Below are 22,106 nucleotides of genomic sequence, written 5' to 3'. Positions count from 1 at the left end.
AGGGCTCCCCTCCTGCTGTGTCCTGGGCCAGCTGAACCTTGACACTTGGGGCAGTGAAAACATCTCTCCCAGCTCAAAACTTGGGGCATCAGGGGAGCCCCTGGGTCCTGTAGGAGGTCCCAGGTCCTCAGATCAGGGATGCCATTGTGGGGGGAGGGTACATTTCCTTTGGAGGATGTGAAAATTGGAGGCTGGAGTGCTCAGAGCAGCAGGGCACGGTGGCTCTGGGGGTTGGGCCTGGGGAGACATTGGGGAATCCTGCGCCCTGATGCCCTGGTACCTGGTGGGGGACCTGGGCCTGCAGACTTCTCAGTCTCTCCAGCCCCGGCTCTATCCTCTGTAGGGTTGGCCCAAGGCCCAGGGCCAGGCCCCCTTTCACTTCCCCTCTAGACCTATAGCTGCCCCTTTGGTGACAACCTCTTTGAGCCCCCTGGGCTGAGGATGGGGTGATGCAGGGGTGGGGGAGCTGCCCTGCCTCAGGGCTTCCTGAAGTCCTGGAAGGGGGTTGCCACACATTGTCAGGCAAGCCAGAGGAGGCACCTGGGCTGGTCCTGCAGTGCGGGGTGGGATTCCAGCAGGAAGAATTATGGACACCACAGCAGGGGTTCATGGGAAGGTCTGGGGCCCAAGTGGGGTGATTTGCTTTGGGATGACTGGGGACTGCACTATCATTCACTGGGTGATGTTGGGGTCCATCTGAGGACCCCATGGAATGGGAGGGCAGGAGGAGGACAGCCAGAGCACTAGCTCCTGCTGTCTGCGCTTTGAGTGGGAGAGGGCAAGGGTGTTCGCACTGCTTGGAGCTGCAGGCAAGGCTGGGGAGGCCAAGGCCGGCCAGAGGCACAGCCTTCCTTGTGGCAGCCGAGCAGGGCCTGATTCCTGGCACAGCTCCCACTGTCTCACTGGGGACTGATGCCTGGCTCAGGGAGCCCCAGGCAGCAGTGACAGCAGAGGACCTAGAGAACAGTGCAGGGTGGATAAGGGTTATCTGGTGACCGCTGCTGGCCCGAGGGAGGGAGGGAGGGAGAGAGGGAGGGAGGGCAGGCCCCAGCATTGGGCTTATCAGTCTCCTGGGCACTCCAGCCCCAGGAAGGGCAGCAAGCACAGCGGGGTCGCCAGTCACTGTTTTCTCTCTCATGGTGAACACCGGAGACAGGGGCGGGCTGGAGTCGGCCAGGCCCAGCCCAGGGGTCCCTTGACAGGCAGCCAGCGACCCAGCTCTTGGCCACTGGCAGGCGGCCTTGACATCTTCTCAAAGGCAAACGCTCTGCCCACAACAAGGCCCACTTTTCTCTGTGGCAGTGTGTTGGTATTTGTTCTAAGCTTTCTAAGGAAAACCTGACTGTGGCCTGTAATCCCCCCACCCGGGGCCCAGGGAACCCCAACCTGCTTGGGCTCAGGGGCCAGAATCTGTACCCCCGAGGCCTGTTCATATTGAGACCTTGTGCTCAGAACTTGGAACACCAAAGGACAGCGTGTGCTGTCAGGGGGACTTGGGGGAGATGGCCAGGATGGCAGGGGTGCAAGGCCCCTGCCTGCCCCTCCTGTGGCCCTGGTGATGTGACCCTGTGCCGGGCCTCACCCCTCCTTTGCAGGCTAACCTCATCCTGATACTACCTCAGTTTTCCCACTCTGATTTCCCTTCCTCCCGATTTCTTCACCAACTTAGAATACTGTATTGAGAGCATTTCCTAAGTTACTCCACACCCTCTTCAGAACAAGGATGCTTCCTGGAAGTCTGGAAGAGGAAATGCAGTGTAGCCTGGGGAAGGTTGTGCAGTGTTGGGGCCTGTTCCACAAGCGAGTGACCAGTGACGGAGCCCAGCCCCCACAGTGACTGGTTTTGGCTACAATTTAAAATGGAGGCGTAACTGACATGTAAGTGTAGACTTTAAGTGTGTAGTTTGAGGATTTAGGACAAATGTCTATCCACGTGTAACTACCACCCCAATCAAGACAGAGGTGAAGATAAGAGATTTCTACCTTCTGTGATTTTTTAAAAAGAATTTCTGCTTATAGAATTAGTGCTCATGGTAGGCCACCTGGACTGTATTGAGAAGTCCAGGCACCCTGTGGCAGGGCCCCAAGCCCTGCTTGTTCCCCACTGTGTGGCTGTGGACTGTCCTGCTCGTCCCCCTACTCTGTGGCTCCCCAATAAAGAGGCCGACTGCCCGCCGTCATCCCACCAGCCGGACAAAGACTGCTAGCATTTTGGTGTTTTCTTCCAGTTTTTTCTATGCGCATATATACACATATTACATACATGACATTAGATCACTTACACAATTTAGTATTTTTAAACTTAATGTAGTATGAGCATTTCCCTATATTGTAAAACACTATATGAACATGATTTTTAGTAATTTTTGGTGATTACAGTGTGATAGTTGACTCAGCTAGTGTTGATACCATAGTTAATGTGGGGCAGCCGGATGGCTCAGTTGGTTAGAGCATGAACTCTCAACAACAAGGCTGCTGGTTGATTCCCGCATGGGATGGTGGGCTGCGCCCCTGCAACTAAGATTGAAAACGGTGACTGGACTTGCAGCTGAGCTGTGCCCTCCACAACTAGATTGAAGGACGACTTGGAGCTGATGGGCCCTGGAGAAACATTGTTCCCCAATATTCCCCAATGGAAAAAACAAAAAACAAAACAGACATAGCTTTTAAAAAAAAAAAAAAGAGTTAATGTAAGAGGTCCGAGTTTTTAAAATGTGAATTTTATTTATTTTTGGAATAAATAATACATTTACATGGCTCAAAGTTCAAAAGCTACAAAAAGGTATATATACTGCAGGCAACCACTGCGACCAGCTGCTTGTTCTGTGAACTTTTCTTTCTGCCCCTCCTGTGTGCCCCCTGGAAATACAGAAAACTTCAAACCCACCAAAAGTAAGAGTATAAGCAACACATCTGCATTACCTCCCTGCCCCTTCTCTTTGTCGTTCCCTGTTTGTATGATCTCCGCCAAAACCAGTGTCATTACTATACCCGAGAAACTCACCCTTTATACAGTAAAATAAGGTGGGACTGCCTGGGGCCCTTTCCTCTGGGAGCACATTTTTTAACAGCGGTTTGCCATGTCATTACAGGAATGTTCCCTAACGTCAGTTGTTTTATTAGTGTTTCATAGTCATAAGCAAGGCCACGCTGTATGTTTTCTGCCAATTTAGGATTTGTTCTTGATGGGTGTCCAGATGTGGAACTTGTGGGTTTGAAGGTTCCCTGGTGCCCCCAACCTGCCACGTTTGCACCTCTGCCTTGGGGAGCCGGGGTGTCAGGTAAGCGCTGCCCTTCCATCTCCTATGTCGTATGTGTCCCTCCTACTGGAGTATACAAATGTTTAGGGTACATATTCAACATCACGTCACCTTTGTTGCAATTATTTCCCCCTTTTAATTTTATGTGGGGTTTTTAATTTACAGCATTTTAAAACTGACGCAATCCAATCTAGTTTCCTTTGTGGCCTTTCCCATGGCTTGAGTTTAGGAAGCCCTTGCTATCCAGAAATCAGATACCGTTTCCCCCCTAGTTTTAAGGTTCTTTTATTTTGTCCAAATAACTGAGCAGTGGCGCACAACGGTTGTGAAATCGCGCTCCCGTCCCCTCATCCATGATGCCAGCTCCCTGTGGGCCTGGCTGGACTGCCTGGCGTCACTGGCCCTTCCACTCATGCCATAGGTCTGGAGTTCCAGAGCTGGGTGTCAATCCCTGTGCTCCCTGGGTCACCCTGAGTGAACTCCTTGACCTCTTTGAGTCACACTGGGGCAAAAGGTATTACCTCGCAGGGTCCTAGTGAGGACACGGGGCTGTGTGTGACCCTTGGAACACGTCTGGCATAGTTAAGGGGGCGTCTGTGGGACCATCCTTACTTTGTGAATTCCTCCCTGCCTTCTGCCAACATGAACATCCCAGTGGGGGTTCTGACGTTGCGTTAAACCCATAAAAACCCTTTGGAAAGGATGATGTCTTAGCCTGTTTATTTACCCTTCCTCCCATCAGGAATGTCAGACATCCTTCCTTGACTCAAGTTTTCTTGGATGTCTTCAGGAAAGCTTGGCCATTTCTTGACACGAGTGTGACATTTCTTGCTCAGTCGTTGCCTGGGACGTGTGTCCTAGTGCTGTCATGGATGTGACCTTTTCCCCGCACATTGGTTTCCAGTAGGGCACTTCTGAGACTTGGTTTTGTTTCTTGGATGGAGACAGACCCAGGGCCTTGAACCACTCCCAAGCCTGCCCTCAGCGGCCTGGCCTCAGTGGGCCTCTGTGAGGAGACAGCCCTGCACGCCACCTCACGGTAAGGTGTCTTCCCCAGGGCGTTCTGGGGTGGCCATCTCTAGAGTGACCATTCTCCCAGGTTGGCCACCCTGGGCAGACCATTGCGCATGTAAACACAGATCAGGTCATGAAATCAGGTCCACCTACATTATCCTGGCAAAGGGGCTGGGTTGGGAACCCACAGGCAGATTCTTCCCAGCGCAGGAGGGAATGCCAGCCTTCACGTATACCTGCTGAGGGCACCTTCACACAGCTCAAATATCAGACTTGACCACGTTGGGAAAAAGTCTAGTTTATTGCACTCTCAAACCAGAAGAAAGTTGCACGAAGCACTGAGGCTACAAGACGTTTAAAAGTATCAAGCTGGACTTGGGTTTCATTGCACTGAAGTCCCGTGGGTTTGGGAAGGCTCTACCATCTAGGGGAGCTGGGTGAGGCACAACAGACGCTGACGAGGAGCCGCAGCCAGCCCGGGGTGGCCTCTGCTGTCACCAACTTAAAAAAAAAAATGGATTCCATAAAAGTGCGGTGTGAGGTAAGATCTAGGATTTCAGTATCTTGTCCTCATTTAGATCTGGCAGACCTCCATCTTCACGGCTGGCTGGGGTCTGGCCAGCTCTTCACCTGTGGCCTGGGGGCCCCTGGACACCCTCGCTTGGTAGAACAACAGGCCTCGAGTAACTGGGCCTCGGGCCAAAGGCAGGCTAAAAACAGCAGCGAGGCTGGAGCCCTGACTTGGGGCTACGTCCAGGAAGGGGGCGCTGGGCTCAAGGCAGACACATGCCGGGCTGTCGAGTCCTGTAGCTCGGATGCCCACGAGAAGACTGGGCACTGCAGGCTCACCTCAGGGACTGCTGTCTCACGTGGCCACAGCAGACACCAGCTTCCACTTTCTGGGGGGATCCGCCCAAATGCCGCCTTCAGTGCTGGGCTGCCACTCAGCGCCAGCGGCAGGTCCCATGACCACGCGCATGAGGAGGACGTGCAGGGCTGACACCCACCCTCTCTGAAGCTGCTGGCTCAGGATAAACACTGGGAAGGAATGAAAGCCCTTCCACTGGTTTCAGAAAATATGTTTCTTTTCTAAATTTTTAAGATTTGATTTCAAATGAGGTATCTTATGCAGGTTTGTAATACAACAAACAAAAAAGGCAACAATCAGTATGTCATCCTCTGAGGATGCATCTGGCTTTTACGACGCCCACCAGCAGCATGTGTTCAACGGCATTCTAAAGAGACCTCTGAGTTAGCTCAGCGACGACCCCCGTGTGACCTTCCTGTGTCATCCCCACCTGGGAGACACGTGCACACTTCATGCCTGTGCTGTTTTGGCTGAAGGGTGTCCTCTGGGCGAGCGCGCCCTGCCCTGTCCTCTCCATCCTGACAGCCCAGCGCCTCTCAAACATGGCCTCGGTTTCCCATCTGGGGTGTCTAGAAGGAATGTGTGCTGGAACTTGTGTCCCTCAGAGAAGGGGGTGGGACCGTGCGATGGAGACCAAGCCACTGTGGGAACGCATTCAGCACTGACCTTTGCCTACTACGGTACGTGGCTGCCTGTGGTGGCTCAGGGGTGCTCTGTGACCCGGTTCAGACGCATCCTGCCCATGGGAGGTTCCCCAAGTCGTCCCCACAATGGGACCTGGAGTGGTCAGTGATGAGAACATGACTGCAGCACTTGGTAACTGTAGTGCGTGCAACTGGCAGCAGCCGCTGTCCCCACCAGAGGGTTCAGAGGCCCTGGGGCTCCAGCAACAGCTCCGATCACTTGGCTGAGGCTGGGGGTTCTGGAACAAGACAGAAACACGGATGAAAGCAAGTGTGGGGGGTCCAACATGGCCAAACGTGTCTGGACAAGAGTTCATGAGGCGTGTCCAAGAGTGAGCGACTCAGAAACCGACTGTCCACCACGTCTCGGCTTCCTCCCTCGTGAGCGACCCTGCCTGGGAGCTCCTTCAGATGACCTCCCACTCGTCCTCCAGGTCCTCGGGGTGGGGGGTGCTGGCGTGGCTGCTCTGGGCACCGTGTGAATGGCTGAAAGTCCTTGTCAGCCGCTGGAGGAGGTAGCCGGGGGGGCCCACTGCCCACAGCTCATCTGACGAGGTCACTGCAGGGACAAGAGCCAGCCACACGCCCATTAATCACCCAGCCTGGGGACAGGGCAGATGGAGTCAAGGGCCTGGGTCCACGTCCAGACGTGGCACTTTCCAGCTGTGGGGCCCCGAACACACCACCCCCAACGTATGCCTCAGTTTCCTCAGCTTAAAGCAAGTGGCCCAGCGCCCTGTCCCTTTCCTAGGAGACCCTGGCAGAGCCCGGTGCCAGGCTCCCTCCGTCAGGTGTAATCCTGGGATGGGCTCCCGCCCGCGGGAGAGTGAGCCCGCGGATGTGGTCCCCCCGTTTCCCGAGACCCCGAGGAGCCTGTGGGGCCCAGCACCTGCCTGTGAGGCACGTCGCGGTCCCGGGGGTTTTCTTCCAGTAGTCTCCGGCGGGGTTTTTGTCGGTGATGCCGTACCTTCGGGCAAGGTCGCCGTTGGGGCAGCGTGCCCACACGGCCCTGGGGCTCAGCGCCAGCTGGCAGGCCTGCAACCCTGCAGGCAAATGGGGCGCTCATCTGTCCTCAGAGCCCGGCTGCATGCGGGATGGGCCACCCTTCCCGAGAGCCTGCTCTCTCCTGACACTGCGCCCTGTCACCAGAGGGTCCCTGTGGTGGCCATGCCCTGCACTGGGCTGGGCTTGGAGTGGGAGCTGAGGGAAAGGGTGCCCCGCCGGCAGGTCTGACAAAACTGCCGGGACCCAAGACTGAATGACAGAGGCAGTCCAGAAATGACCACACCACAGACAGCTCCAGGACTCGGGTGGGCTGCATGCTAAATGCTGGGTCCCTCATACCAGGGATAGTTGGTCAGACACATGCTTGTCACCTGCCCCAGCAGAGCAGCAAAAGGCTTGGGTGTGAAAGCTGAGGCTACTGTGGGGGACAGGCTACCCTATCATCCCAGAGCCTGGCCTGCCTGGGAGGGGACAACTGCCATGTGCTTGCCCATCTCTACCTGGCACGTGCTCCCAGGCGGTCCCCACTGGCATCTCCTCGGTGATTCCAAGTCGGACATGCACATTCCACCTGCTGTCCAGTGCCCACAGCATCTGGTCGTTGGGGCTGGAATGGACGCTGACCAGGGTGACCCCTGCAGGCTGGAAGCAGGAAGGGATTTTCCTCAGGGGAGGCGGTGGCGGGTGCGTTATTTTTGCACAGAGCAAAGTTGAGAGTTGTGGAGAACTGAGGTCAGTGACATAGGGTGGAAAGTTCCGGAAACTTTCATTGATTGGTGCTTGCTAGCCTGCCACTTGGCCACCTACCCATTCATCTGCCCATCACCCGCCCTTCACCAGCCCACCTACCCATCCCTCATTTAGTTAAGTGAGCATCTGCCACATGCCAGGCACTTGCCAGGTCTAGGGATCAATTTTCTGGGCTCCTGGATTTTAAAGGTGTGAGACACGTCACAAAGACGTGAGACACGTCACAAAGAAACATAAGACTAGCTGGCAAGGGCATAGAGGTGAACAACCAGGCGCTCTGACAGCACGTAACGGGGTCAGGCCAGGGGGTCAGGGAAGCTGAGCCGGGAACCCCCGGCTACACTGAGAGCAGAGGACGAGCACGCAGGACCAGGAGAGGAGGGTGGGGAGTGAGCCAGGCGGGAGAGCATGCGCAAGGATGGGGCTCGTTGCCAGGAGGGGCGGACACGAACCCAGGCAGCTGGAATGGGAAGGGCAGGGCAGCACCGTACAGGTCTGGCTCCTCTGGGAATTACGGGAAGGCCTGCTGGGTGCTGGGAGCCAGGGTTCTGAGACGGACGGTGTTCAGAGAGAGACGTCTGGACAAGTACCCCAGGGCAGATGGTACGAAACAACGAGCAACATGCAAAAGGCTTGCCAGCAGGACTGAGCACTCAGTGGAGGTCTGATGGGTCCACCACCCTGGTCTCTGGGAGGACAGGGGTTAAACTGGAGACTGCATGGCAAAGACCTACGGTGACAAGGCAGCAAAGGGTCTCACAAATGTCACCCACCCCGAGAACATGGCTCAAGAAACAATGCTTCACAAATGTCAACTGGAACAAGTCCCAGTGACCTTACTCCCGTGGTCAAGCAGGGCCCAAACAGGTGGTGGTGACCAGGAATCAGTCTGTGGAGGCCACTCTACACCCGCAAAGGCCACCTGCAAGCAAGGAAACCTGCTCTTGCTGAACCCAAGTCCCTCCAGAGGGCAGGTGAGTAAGACCAGCTCCAGTGGTTCTCAAACCTTAGAGTCCCTGGGACTCATGTAGGGGGCTTGTAAAATGGCCCATTCCTGGGCTCGGGGCCAGCCCTTCCACATCCAACTTTGGGACTGGGGCCCAGTAATAACCTTTTAGACAAGCACCCCAGGTGGCTCTGATTCAGGCGGTCTGACAAACAACGCTGTACACTTCTGTAGGCAAGGCATGCTACGCAGTCTACAGACTTCAGTGCACTATCAAAATCCCAGCTGCTATTTTCACCGAAATGGAAAAGTGGATCCTGAAATTCCTATGGAATGCAAGGGATCCTGAACAGCCTAAACAATCTTGAAGAAACCAATTTTGAGCACTCATACTTCCTGATTTCAAAACGATTATGAAGCTACAGTAATCAGTGTGGTGTTGGCGTAAGGGCAGATGGATAAATGAACAGAATAGAGAGTTCAGAAACAAACCCATATAGGCAAGTGATTTCTGACAAGGTTGCCAAGATGATTCAATGAAAAAAGAAGTCTTTTCAACAAATGATGATGGAATAACTGGACATCATGTGCAAAAAATTAGGTGAGACCCTTACCTCACGCCATATATGAAATTAACTTGAAATGGATCAAAAATGAACGTAAGAGCTAAATTGGCAATGGTTTCTTAGATGACACTAAGGCACGAGCAACAAAAAGAAATAGATAAATTGGACTTCATCAAAATTAAAGATTTTTGTACCTCAAAGGACACCATAAAAAAGTGAAGAGACAACGCACAGAAGGAGAGAAAATACTTCCAAATCGTATACCTAACAAGGGTCTAGTATACCGAATAAAGAACTCTTAAAATCCACCAACAAAAACACAAACAACAGAATTTCTAAAAGGGCAAAGGACTTGAATAGATCACGTACACATGAAAAGACACTCAGCATCCTTAGTCATCAGGAAAATGCAAATCAAAACCACAGCGAGCGACCACCTCACACCCACCAGAGTGACTAATAAAAAGCAAATGGAAAATAAGTCATTGGCGAGGCTGTGGAGAAATAGGAAGCCTCAGGCCCTGCCGATGGGAATGTAAAATGGTGTGGACAACGGTTTGGCGGTTCTCCAAAAGGTTAAAACACAGTTACCATACGACTCAGAAATCCCACTCCTAGATATGTACCCAAAGAATTGGAACAGAGGTTGAAACAAAAACTACACGAATGTTCATAGCTGTCACACTCTTCACAAGAGGCAAAAGGTGGAAACCCAAACGCCCATCAAGTGGTGAATGGCTGACAAATCGCGGCATGTGTATAGACAGACCCCGGAGGTACAGTGGGTTTGGTTTCCGAATGGGCAATACAGCGCATACCCTACAAAGCGAGTCACACGAATTGTTTGGTTTCCCAGTGCAATTAAAGTTGTGTTCACACTATACTGTCTGTAGTCTATAAGTGTGCTATAGCATTATGTTTATAACAATGTACACGCCTTAACTAAAAACACTTTATTGCTAAAATTTGCTAACCATCATCTACCCGAGCCGTCAGCGAGTTGTAATCTTTGTACTGGGGGTGGCTCTGCCTCCATGTGGATGGACACAGTATCTGCAAAGCGCAATAAAACGAGGTCCGCTTACAGGGGACTATCATTCAGCCATAAAAAGGAACGACAGACTGATACTGTCCCAACGTGGAGGAACCTCGAAAACATGATACTGAGTGACAGCAGCCAATCTCAAAAGGCCACATATCCCATGATTCCATTCATATGACACATCCAGGAGAGGAAAGTCCACAGACAGAGCAGATTAGTGGTTGCCAGGGGCTGGGGGAGGGCATGGAGAGTGACTGGCACCGGGCAGGGCTTCCTTCTGGGCTGGGGGAAATGTTCTGTGAGTAGACGGTGACAAAGGGTGCACAATACTGTGACTGCATAATACTGAATGTCACTACTGGTAGTTCATGTTACGTGTATTTTACCACATTCTTTTAACAAAGAGAAAGTGACACACCTTGGTTGTGACAGTGCGCTATGGCTTTGCAGAATGTCCTCATTGGGGAGACTGGGCAAAGGGTGTGTGTGGCTCCATGAGTTCTTACAGGCACACGTGAATCCGTAATTATCTCAATAAAAATTCCAATTTAAAAAAAGAAGTCGGCAGCCTAAAATTTTGGCTTATTCATACTCAAAACTTCATAAAAATGAAAAAAAAGAAGAGGACGAAGGCTGAAACTTAGAAAATGGAGTAAACAAGGAATTTAAGATTTAAAAACCATTTGGAAATGCTAAAAAATGATGTTTGCTCTTGCTGTGCTTCCAAAGACAGAGAGAGAGAATGTGTGTGTGTGTGTGTGTGTGTGTGTGTGTGTGTGTGTGTGTGTTTGTGTGTACCAGCTCCTGCTTATTATTAAGTGCCCTTTAAAGATGAGTTACAGGGTGGGTGAAGGGCAGGGTGCCACACCCATTTCTGGAAGTACTCAGTGATTTAATTACAGCCATCAACTTGCTTTGATATTTACAAATCAAAGGGCTACTGTGGGCTGCAAAGTTTTCCTTAAACAAGACCTCCTGGGGGAAAAAAACAAGTTGCTGTCTCATGTTCTCATTACTAATTATGAACAAGAAAAGGCCACATTTTATTTATTCTAAGCCACCAGTATTACAGGATAAACCATTCCTCTTTCCCATTAATCCAGAGCCTCTCCAGATAGAATTCATTTTATACACTGAGATTTTGACTCGACAGAGTTCAAGTTAAGGAGTGACGTTTTCACGTGATGGGCTGTGTCTAAGCGGCTCTTCCCAAGGCCCTGTAGCTGTGCAGCGCTGCCCGCCTGCCCCCGGGGCCCAGTGATGGGGTGGAGGGACTTATCTTAGCTGTCAGGTGCGGTGAAAATACTGCTTAGCTTAGATAACATGAGCTCGAAATGTGTCAGGTTCTGTGTTTCTCGGATGAGATAAACTTGTTTTTCAGTCACTGACTCCAATATTCTTCTCTAGTATGCTCCCTGAAGAATTCCGACTCTAGCCACTAGGTTAGTTGGGCAAGACCACTCACTGCTAGGAGTGAGGATTCTGGTAACTGCAGATGGTGAATGGAAGACTGCAGGCAGGGAAACGTGTGCACCCCAGACGCCGTCCACCCGTCCCCCAGCGATTTTCACTAGGGGCGCTGTGATCTGATTGGACGAGACAATGAGCTCCCAGGGCAGGACCCTGCCTGCCTTGCCCAGTGCCTGGCTCTGCGCCTGGGGCACCACAGACTCTCTGTCTACTCATGCCATGTGAAGGCAGGAACGTGGACTCAGCCCCTTGCCCCATGCCCAAGACCACTCAGGGGCCTCCTGACTGGTTCCCACCCACACTGTCCTACCCCAGGCTGCAGGCAGAGTGGCTTTGGCCACAGTGCCTGCTGCCTTCGGGGTCACCTGGCCCTCTGGTACTCCCCCCTCCACAGCAGGTGCCACCCCCTCCCTGGTGTCCCGGTCGGTCACTCAGGTCCCACAGCACTGGGCTTAGGATCTAAGCAAACGGAGCTACCACTGCACCTTCTGATTCCTCTCTGCTCTGTGAGGCCCAGCTCACAAATGGCCTGTCCATCAACCTTCTGAAGGAACCCCGTCTCACCTTCGGGCCCGAAGTGGCCCCCAGCCAGGCTCATCCCACAGCGCCTCCCTCCCCCAGTGTGCCCACGTGACTGCCTCTAGCTTGGGCAGACTTGGAGGGAACACATCATGCTTTTCACAGGCACAACCCATAGGGCTGCAAGTGTGGTGCTCACGAAGTGTCCATGAAATTGGCACAGGGGACAGAGAGGTCCAGGTAACCCCAAACAATAATTTAGAGACAGGACAGCAGAACTAAGCCCAGGCTCAAGATAAAACAATGCCTCTTACCAACAGAAACTCTGGCTTTTCTGTTTCAAAGGCTCACCAAAACTATTGTGGGCTGAAAGGGACCCAGGAGACCAGCTAAGCCCAACTCCCTCATATTCTGGGTCAACAAACTGACAAAACAGATGCTGAGAGGGGAGGGGACCTACACATGCCTGAGCTGAGTCTAGAACTGACATGTCTGGGGGCTCAGACCAGAGTTCTCCAAACTTCCAGTAGGCTGAAGCTTTATCCTATGGCACGCATATGCACGCACAGAACGTGTGTACACACACACACACACACACACACACCCTCAGCCAGAACGGCAATACATCCAGACCAAAAGAAAACAAACAAAAAAATTGACAATTTCACAGCCACAGGACATGTTTATCTGGACAGATTATTTTGGTTTGGACCTTGTGTGAACTTGGATAAAATTCAGCAGTAACATTTTGGGAACACGAGGGGGATTAATCAGAGAGCCTGCAAAGCAACAACACAAATCACACTGTAAAGACGCCTTCTGGAAACAAAGCCAACCACAACATGCGGGGCCATCCAGGTGCCAGCCGTGCTTCTCAGACGGCCTCTCTCTCCCCTCCAAGTCATCTCCCTGCCTCCCTGTTTTAATGAAACTTCAATCCACCTAACATTTGGGACGCATTGTGAGCTTCCCTTTTCCTCGAGGCACCCCAATGCTCTGTAGTGACACTCCCGGGCTGCTAAAGTGTGGGGTTTGTTTGGTCCTATGTCACATGGCCCCCATAGTGGTTGTACTTTCTGACTTCTGTGTTTTCTCCTGTAGCAGATTCTCTTCCAGCTCCTGGTCTGTTTTAATTTCAGATAAGCTGGAAAACCAGATAGCAACGTTAGCAGGCCTGTGTTGAAAGTACCAGCAGATTCTCAGGGCCAGCGGCGAGGAGTCGGGAGGCCTGGGCGCTGCCATCTTCTGCCTCCCACACAGTGGTGACCCCAGGTGGAGCCCCACCCCCTCAGAGGGTGAGCCGCATGACCCTATGCCTGGATTTTCACGCTCTGACTCGGGGGTACATAGGTTCTGGCTGCCCTGGCCTATGGTGCCAAGTGCTCACGCCGCGCTGACCAGCGGCCTTCGGCTGAGGCCTGCGCCCTGGGTCTGGGCGTCCTGCCAGCTTCCTGGGAGCAATTCTGCTGTCATTTGTTGAACACATCTGGCTTAAGGACAAGATTTTATTTGGAGAATGCGTTCTCCTGCTGAAAGCATTTGCAAACTACTGACCCAGCTGAGTGAGGCCACCGGATGCTGGCCCCTCTGCCTCTTCCTCCTCCTACTCGGCTGACTGCAAAGCCAGAGGTCCTCTCCTCTGGTGACTCTGGCACTGGCTCCACATCTGGTCTGGCTGTGACTTCAGAATCCAGGGAGACACAGCATCTGCTAATTGTAGGGGACGTACTCAAGAAAAATGCTCAAAGCAGGCTTCCTGGGCAGCAGTCACGTTCTGTCCTTCCTGAGCAGGAGCTGCTGAGGCCAATGTTGACTGCCCTTCTGTCCACCAGTCGCGACCCTGTCGCTGACACCAGCCGGACGACTGCCTTTGGTCAGCATCAGGGCTCCAGCACTGCTGGGACACAGAAGGCAGAAACTTGATCCCAGTTGCACTGGCCCATGGGAATCTCCGCTAGCTCATCACACAGCAGCTGCACAAATGGACAGCCTCCGAGGAGGCCCTGCACAGGTGGGCTCTGCACAGGTGGGTTCCGGGACGGACCCCCAGATGGCAGAGGTACTAGAGGTGACCTTTCATCTTTGCTGCTCCAGGATGGCATGCAGACCCTTTGTGGTGCTGGCTCTTTCGGGGGCACACACATATCAGCTGGGACAGGGTCCCTAGCGCTTTGTTTTAATCAGGGGGTCAACCAGATGACAAGATGACGGCTGCGAGCTCGGGCAGCCCATCTGCGTCCTGGTGGCCCTTTACTGGGAACCAGAGCCTTCCAGAGCAGAGAAAAGGCTTAGGGTCAAATACCCCAGGGAGGGGTAATATTTCCTAGGAACACCGTTTGAGAAGGGAACGCAACAACAATTGGTGTTCAAATGGAGCTATAGGAAAAAAGGCAACATGGGGGGAAAAAGTCAAGGAAGTGGCAAAAGCAAATTGATTTTCTTCAAAACGGGCCGGTTGCATCCAACAGCATCAGACACCACTTTGGGTCTTGTCGCTTGCTCTGTAGGCAGCAGCACGTGTCCATCAGATAATGAGTAACAGGGAGCCCGCCAAGGCCCAACACCACGCAGAGACATTCTGAGGACTGAAGGCACTGGATAGAGGATGTGGGCGCCCGCTGAGGAGCTGGGTCACAGAAGTGTGGGGTTGAGGGATGACTGACCGTGGCTCTCGGCAGGCTGTGTCCCAATCGCCTGCAGAACTCTGAAAAACCCAGCGCCTCCTGGGCAATAAGAGAACAAACACACATCTATCCTTCCACTCCCTTCTGAAACAACACTACAGTTAGAGGGAAAGAGTTAAAAAAAAGGTCCAAAACTCATGAAGGGAGGATGAGAGAAGAAAACAACCACACAACGTTGGGAGCTAGAGGAGGGTGGGTGAAGAAAGGACTCAGCAGGGACTGGAAGGGCCGAGCCCCTGACCGCAGGCATTCCCCAGCGAAATAGCCACCAGCCAGGTCAGCATGTGGGGCCCGCAGTGAACGAGCTCCACCAGGCTCCCATCAGCCTGTGCGCTGAGAACCACTCGGCTAACCAAGACCGCCACCGTGGAGAACACAGATAAGAGACAGAAGACAGGTGACTCAGGCAACAGGGAGACCATGCAGGAGAAGAAGCTGCAACACCCTGCTCGGAGACAAAAGCCGATCTGACAAGCGGAAGAGCAACAGGAGCTTCCAGAAATTAAAACGTGATCATACAACAACCCCATGGAAGGACTATAGGATAAAGTCAAGAACATCTTCTAGAAAGTAGGCTAAACGCATCAAGAGATAGAAAACAGCAGAGAAAGAGACGAAAAGTGGAGCCCAGTTTAGGAGGTCCACAGGACAAAAGCGTGACCCCAGAAAGAGCAAACGGAAACAGGAGGGGCAGAGGCAGGAAAGAGGCTGCTGCAGGTAACAGGCCCGCAGAATAAAGGCCCCAAGCTTGGGGCCGGGGCAGAAAGGGCCAACACGAAGGATGAAACAGGCACATCACTTTCTGTTCTCAGAACTCTAGCGAAAGACAGAGAAAACACAGGTTGAATATCAAGGGTCAGGTATCAGAATGGCTTCAGACTTCTCAGCAGCAATACTGGGTGCCAGGAAGTGATGGAGGAAGATTAAAATTCTAAGGAAAATTATTTCCAACTTAGGCTGCTGTATCCAGCTAAGGTCAAGGGTGAACACAGGCAAAAGACTTTTCAGACTTGCAATGTCTCCAACACTTACCTACCATGAGCCATTAGCAGGAACCAACTAGAAGATAAACTCCACCCAAACAAACAAAGAGGAAGACACCAGACCCAGGAGTGAGGGGATGGAACACACAGGGAGGTGAAGGGCGACCCCAGGTGGCAGGGTGACCAGGCCAGTCTGGAGCACCCAAAGCATCCAGGAGAGATCTTTCCAAAGAGGACACCCTGGAGAGGACACCCGATATAAGTCCAAATGTATGAGAGGGGACTGAAATAACTGGCCGAGTTGGGGTTGTATGTGTGAAACCACAGAGAAAGCTATTTGGGAAAACAAGACAGTGATCAAGCCCAGGGAAACAGAGTCACAGAGACGAGAAAATGTAGTGTACTTGGCTCCCTGGCAGCTGTAACGCCCGCGGTTACTGGATGATGCCGCCTGGCTGGGGCAGGCCATGAAGGAGCTCTCCTCCTCCTCCTCTCCAGGAGCCACCTGGCAACACCTAGAGCTAGAAGGACCCAGAAATAGCTCCCTGAGCAGTTACTCAGGGATACGAAGCTAAAAGAAAGTGGGTCTCTAGAGACGGGGCATCAGGTGGGGACAGGCAGCACCCTGTGGCACTAGCTGACGCTGACCGACGTACTTACGCGTGGCATTGATTAAAACCAAACAGATTCCTTTTTTGGTCTGGTTACTTCACTCAATGGAATTATTTCACCAAATCCGGAAAACTTTCAGCTGTATTTCTTCAACTGTTTTTCACGTCACCCCTTGCGCTCTCTTTTCCTCCAGGACTTTGATTACATTCGTGTTGGGCCCTGTGAAACGGTCCCACGCTTAGTGATGCTCTGAACTTTTTTTCAGGCTTTTTTCTCTGCGTTTCAGTTTGGATGGTTTGTACTGCTGTGTCTTTGAGTTTGCTAATCTTTTCTTCTGCAACATGTACACTGCCATCGATCTCATCCAGGGTATTTTTCATCTCAGACATTCCAATTTGTATCCCTAGAAGTTTGATTTGGGTCTTTTTTTATACCTTCCATTTTTCTAGTTAACATGCACACTCTTTCCCTCAGGTTCTAGAACATAAAGGGTAAAGTTACAACAACGGTTTTAATGCCCTGCCTGTGAATTATGTCATCTGTACCATTTCCAGGTCAGCTTTTATTGGTGGATATCCCTTCCTTCACTGTAGGCGATATCTCCTGTTTCTTTGCTTGCCTGAAAAGTTCTGCCGGGATGCAAGACAACGTGAATTTCACCTTGTTGGTGCTGGATATTTTTGTAATCTATAAATATTCTTGAGCTTTGTTCTGGGATGCTGCAAGCTCAGGTCAGCACGACCAGAGCAGCATTTAATATAGGGCTACTTCTGCACCATAACTAAGGCATATGACCCAGTTAGGAAGGGGCATTACAGGAGGGTCCCCACTCTGGGTGGTGGGATCAAAAATTAGTCCTGGCGCTGGCTGAGCTCCGGGAATGTACCCTCCAATCCTCTTGGATGGTTCTCTGACAGGCCTTGGGCAGTTTCCTCCCCCACGTGCTCATCGGCACTCAGCTGACACCTCTGAGGACCCTCTGAGGATCTCTGGTACTCTCCGTACAAGTTCCTGACTCCTTAGCCTCCCCAGATTCCCATCCCTATCCCCAAAACTCAAGGCGCTGGCTGGGCTCTGCCAGCCCCTATCTCGGGTCCACCCCCACTGCCATGGCCTGGAAACTACAGGGTTCACCTCATTTGTTTCCCGTTTCTCAGGGATCACTGTCCTTTGCTGTCTGGTATCCCATGTCTTGAAAACCACCGTCTCATGTATTTTGTCTGGAGTTTTAGTTGTTTCGGGCAGGAGGGTAAATCTGGTCCCTGTTACTCTGTCTTGGCTGGAATCAGAAGTTCATTTAATGTAACTAGTCTAAAGCTTCAGGTTTCACGTCCACGTGACGGTCCCTACTGTGTGCGTGGACTGTGCTAGGTATCTTACGTATATTGTCTATTTTACTGAAGAAGGCTCCTTACAGATGTCAGCAATTAGTCTCGCTAGAAGAGCACCATGTGAAGGACACAGTATTCGAGCCCTGTCAGCTTACACAGATGTCGGACTGCGCGCGAGGCGCAGGGGTCTGACACAGCGTGAGCACATGTGCAGAGGGACACCAACCAAAGTCCATCGTGATCCCTGCTGGGGGAACGGAGATTTCAGAGCGGGGAGAAGCATTATTATGCCCAACTAAATTGGGCCTCACAAATCCCTGCTCCTGGAGGTACATGTTCTCTCCATGTTATACGGACAAGACGTAGTTTTGAAGGAGTATTTTAGGTGTTTGCTGCTCTCCTGAATCTGCTGGAAAGTAGAGGAGGTGATGTAACTTTCACCATTGGTTTTCTTTGTGCCAGATACTTTATGTACTTGTGCATTATTGACCAACCCCCCAATTTTATTATAAAAATTGTACAACATACAAAATGTTGAATATTATAGGGAACACCGATATACCCATTACGGGTAGTTTTCCTGTACCTGCCTTTTCATCTATCATCCATCTGTTTATCCACCCATCAATCCACCTTAATTTTGGATGCACCTCAAAGTCAGTTGCAGACATCACGGCAGGTTCCCCTAAACACTTCAACACGCGAATCACTAACTGGAGCTCAGTATTTTATTGATTTTTCTTGAGATGACGTTTACATCCAGTAAATGTACAGCTCGCAGGTGTGCCATGCTCGAGTCTCAACAAATCATTGCCCCCGGGACGCAGCCTTGTGCCCCTGGACAGCCTCCCTTGACCCAGGCCACCACGGGTCTGATGTCTGCCACCAAAGATTCGTTTGGCTTGCCCTGCTCTAGAATGTCATGTAATTGGAGCCATCCAGGATGACTTTATAACTAGCTTCTTTCCTCAGGGTGATGGCTGTGGGACTCCCCTTTCCATCCTGTTTATCTATTTTCACTACTCTCACCATCCCTACAGCGCAGCTGGAGACCGCGGGTCCCAGGGGCTGAGCGGCACCACGAGCCGCTAAGTGGTTCAGGTTCAGACCAGCTGCCTGGTGCTGGACACGGTGTCTTCCCCACACACCACAGCAGCTCCCGCCACAGGGTCTGGCCCAGCGCGTGCCCGTTTGGGATTGGGTCTTCTGTCCCAGGTTCTCTGCCAACCCTGCGTTGAGCCATGGCCTGACTCATATGTGAAACCTTCCTTTGTAGGAGCAGAGGTGTCTGGTGGGAATTTTAGGAACATGCCGCCTGCTTCCTAAATGTCATAAAAAAGCCCGCAGTCTTGAGGTCTGGACCAGCACTGCTGTACGGCTTGTAGGACCTGGTGGCCCTTGAATACTAGTGCTGGGCGTGGCCCCTGTGGGCAGACGGTTCAAAGGCTGAGGCAGGGCCTGGTGACTGCCACTAACTAGATGGTCGGGGCCACCTGTTTCCTCCCCGAACCCCAGGACAGGGCACTTCTGCTTCACCTGCACTGGTTGGTCAAGATGAGGCTGACAAGGACAGAAAGAGCTCGAGAACAAAGCTCCAGAGCGCTGATGTCATCAGTGTGCTGTGCCCACGCCTGTCCCCTGAGGCACCCCCATCCCATGAGATGACCACAGTAATTACAGGGTGGCCCACCCGTCATACCCCTCCAGCCGCAACCCTTTCTGCTGCCCTTGACGCCCAAACCCCAGGGCTGCGCTGTGTAGGACGAGGCACATGTGGCTCCTCCCACGTGAAGGGACTTGAGGTGAGGCCCAGCCCCATCCCGGGGATCCCCCCATAGCACCTGTCTCCCCCTCCTCTCACCGGCCCCTCTGGCTTGCTGACCGCGCTTTCAGAAGGAACTGTGTCACAGACTCCGAGCAGCTTACCTCCCTAAAACTCAGTCTGACCAGGCCACTCGGCCTGGCTTCAAGCTTTGCAGTAGCCCTGCCTTGGCCCAGGTTTCCTGTGAGCCCCCTCTGCCCCCGCAGGGTGGGGCCGCGCTGGTCACTGCTCATGTCACGGATCCTTGGGCTTGGGACACCCTTCCACCCTGTCTGCCTGCCACGTTCCTGCTCGCCCTTCACGTTCTGGCAGCACAGTGCCTCTATGGGCACCTTCTGACCCCCTTGAGGCCCCGGCGGCACTTCCCTCCCCAGCTCACTCCCACCGCTCTGTAAGCTGGACCTTGTGCTTTAAGATCCAGTGGTTTGTGTGAGGGTCGCTACAGTAGCCACGAGCATCCCCTGGATGGGACTGTCCTGAACCTCGCAGGCCTGGAGGCCTGGCCCAGCCACCGACCTCCCCTAGCCGAGAACTGCTTTCAGTAGGTCACACCCTCCTCGCCTAGAATGAGGTGGCGAGGTCCCATGTTTTCCAAAGTCTAAAATCCTTTGTGCATGGGTAGGAATGTGCAGAGGGCAGACCCACAGGGGTTCAGATTTACACGGGCTGGGGGTGTCACAAGAGGAGTCCTGGCACAGAAAGGCTGCAGCTGACCCATAAAGTTTGGGTCCTTTGTAAACTATACCTGTTTTTCCTCTTTGACTGTAAAACAATGTTCTGCCCATTTTCAGAGTACACTGTGAGCAAAGTAAGAACAGGTGCCACTTAGGTGTGTGTGAGGGACCCTGGGTGTTGCACACACATCAGCCTTCATCCCGGCGACAGCTGGGAGGGCAGATCATGCTCAGGCCCTGCATGGGAAGGCCTGGGAACACTAAGTGGCAAAGGCCAGCTCCAAAGCTACTAAAGCCACTACTCCACTCGGAACAACTCTCCTTATCAATCCTCGCCAAACATGATTTTAAAGGGCCTTTCAAAGCCCATCTTTAATGGACAGTAATGGCTGTGATAAGGGCTGGCGGACTCTTCCCACCCGGGCAGCACACACACCTACTTCACCACTTGCAGTCTCACTGGGTCAAGTTTGCACTGTTATAACCAGTGTAACAGCACATAGCTTTGGGAACAGTTCCGGTCATTTCCTAAGACTGGTTTTTCTTGGAAGATTATTCAGAATTATAAACTACTTTTTCTATAAGGAATGTATTAATTGCAAGACATTCAGAAAACAGAGATAAACTAAAGGAAGGAAAAATAATCAGCCATGATCGCATCACCCAATTACAACTACTATTACCATTTTGCTGTGTATCTTCAGACTTTCCCAATGTACACTATTTTCTACACAAAAATAGCATCCTCAGGCGTGTCTGGTACCTGATGCTGTCACCCAGCATGCGGAGCATCTCTCCACGGGAAGAAGAGCGCCTGCGGGAGGCCGTGTGTAGGTAAGCGTGGCAGCACGGCTCACTGCGCCAATACACCGGAACTTAACTCGGCCCCTGCACAGCAGAGCCTCGGCGCCCTGGGACAGAGCGCGCCTGGGCACTAACCTGGCACTGGATACGGTTCCTCTTATTAAAAACCAGGGAGGGACTCGCGGCGACTGTGCTGCAGCACCGAAGCTCTGTGCTCTCTTTCCCACAGGACGCTCACTCCGACGCTGCAGGGAGGGCGGACGCGCTGTGTCGAAGTTCCATCCAGAGATGGGGGTGACTTACTGCCCAGAGTTGTTCATGCGGGTGCGGACAGGGATTTACCCCATGGTGTCCCAAATGAGGCCAGAGAGCTGCTTTCACTGTCCCCAAGGCCCAGTGTTTTATAATAATTGCAGAGGGGATATGAGTTGTTGGAACACCCCAAACTCTTAGAAGCAGGCAATCAGTTGTATCCAGAGTCCGGGGTGTGGGTGTCCCTCTCCTCCACTGTTTCTGTCCCGTGTGAGTGACCTCTGCCAGCTCAGTAGGTGCCACCAGAGGCTGGGAGGAGTAAGAGGGACATAGGAGGGCTGCTTAGCACTGCCTTAGATCGGGAGGAAAGAGAATAAAAACTCCTTTAGCTGCTCTCTGTTCTGGTGTCCTGGAATGACGTTTCATTCTGATGAGTCAATGGAAGACCCAGTTCAGGCAGGGGTGGGGGTCTTCCCTGATACTACCTAATACTTTTCCAATGGAAGTCTTCCTCTTGGCGGGATGAACTTTTCTGATGCGTGACATCACGTCACGTTCTATCCCCACCAGCAGCACCAGTGAGCAGGACATTCTCACTGGTATTGTCTATTATGTTGGCGTGTTTCTTTCATTGTGTTGTTGGGAGGCAGACCACCTTCTTTGACTTCGGCACAGTGCCAGCAGCCAAGTGTGCTATGAGCTTTAGAGCCAATTTTAATACAGATAGAAAATTCTCCAACTGAAGCAGCAAACTCCAAAAAAAGATGCGAAACACAACTATAAATATTTTCTCCAAATCCTTCTAAATGTTAGCAAGTCAA

General features: G+C 52.3%; 1 protein-coding gene across 4 annotated transcripts in view; it reads right to left on the bottom strand.

Moving 5' to 3' along the window:
• Positions 1-2,698: 2,698 nt before the first annotated feature.
• The window catches only part of TECPR2 (tectonin beta-propeller repeat containing 2), an 87,394-nt gene continuing 67,986 nt past the window's right edge, over positions 2,699-22,106 (bottom strand). For 3 of the 4 annotated variants that reach the window (XM_019747190.3, XM_074326897.2, XM_019747189.3), the window contains exons 18-20: positions 7,331-7,472; positions 6,719-6,868; positions 2,699-6,384 (exon numbers count right to left, since the gene is read on the bottom strand). In XM_019747190.3, the coding sequence (XP_019602749.3) occupies positions 6,233-6,384; positions 6,719-6,868; positions 7,331-7,472 (444 nt within the window). In that variant the 3' untranslated portion in view covers positions 2,699-6,232. Of the gene's footprint in view, positions 6,385-6,718; positions 6,869-7,330; positions 7,473-12,785; positions 14,018-22,106 lie in introns of those variants that run through there. The other variant, XM_074326898.2, reaches the window with a different exon arrangement.

Source organism: Rhinolophus sinicus, chromosome 3 (assembly GCF_057876585.1).
Source record: "Rhinolophus sinicus isolate RSI-liver-muscle chromosome 3, RSI-T2T, whole genome shotgun sequence".
In the NCBI taxonomy this organism is placed as follows: domain Eukaryota; kingdom Metazoa; phylum Chordata; class Mammalia; order Chiroptera; family Rhinolophidae; genus Rhinolophus; species Rhinolophus sinicus.
The sequence above is the reverse complement of the archived record's forward strand: the minus strand, read 5'-3'. Positions and strand labels throughout refer to the sequence as shown.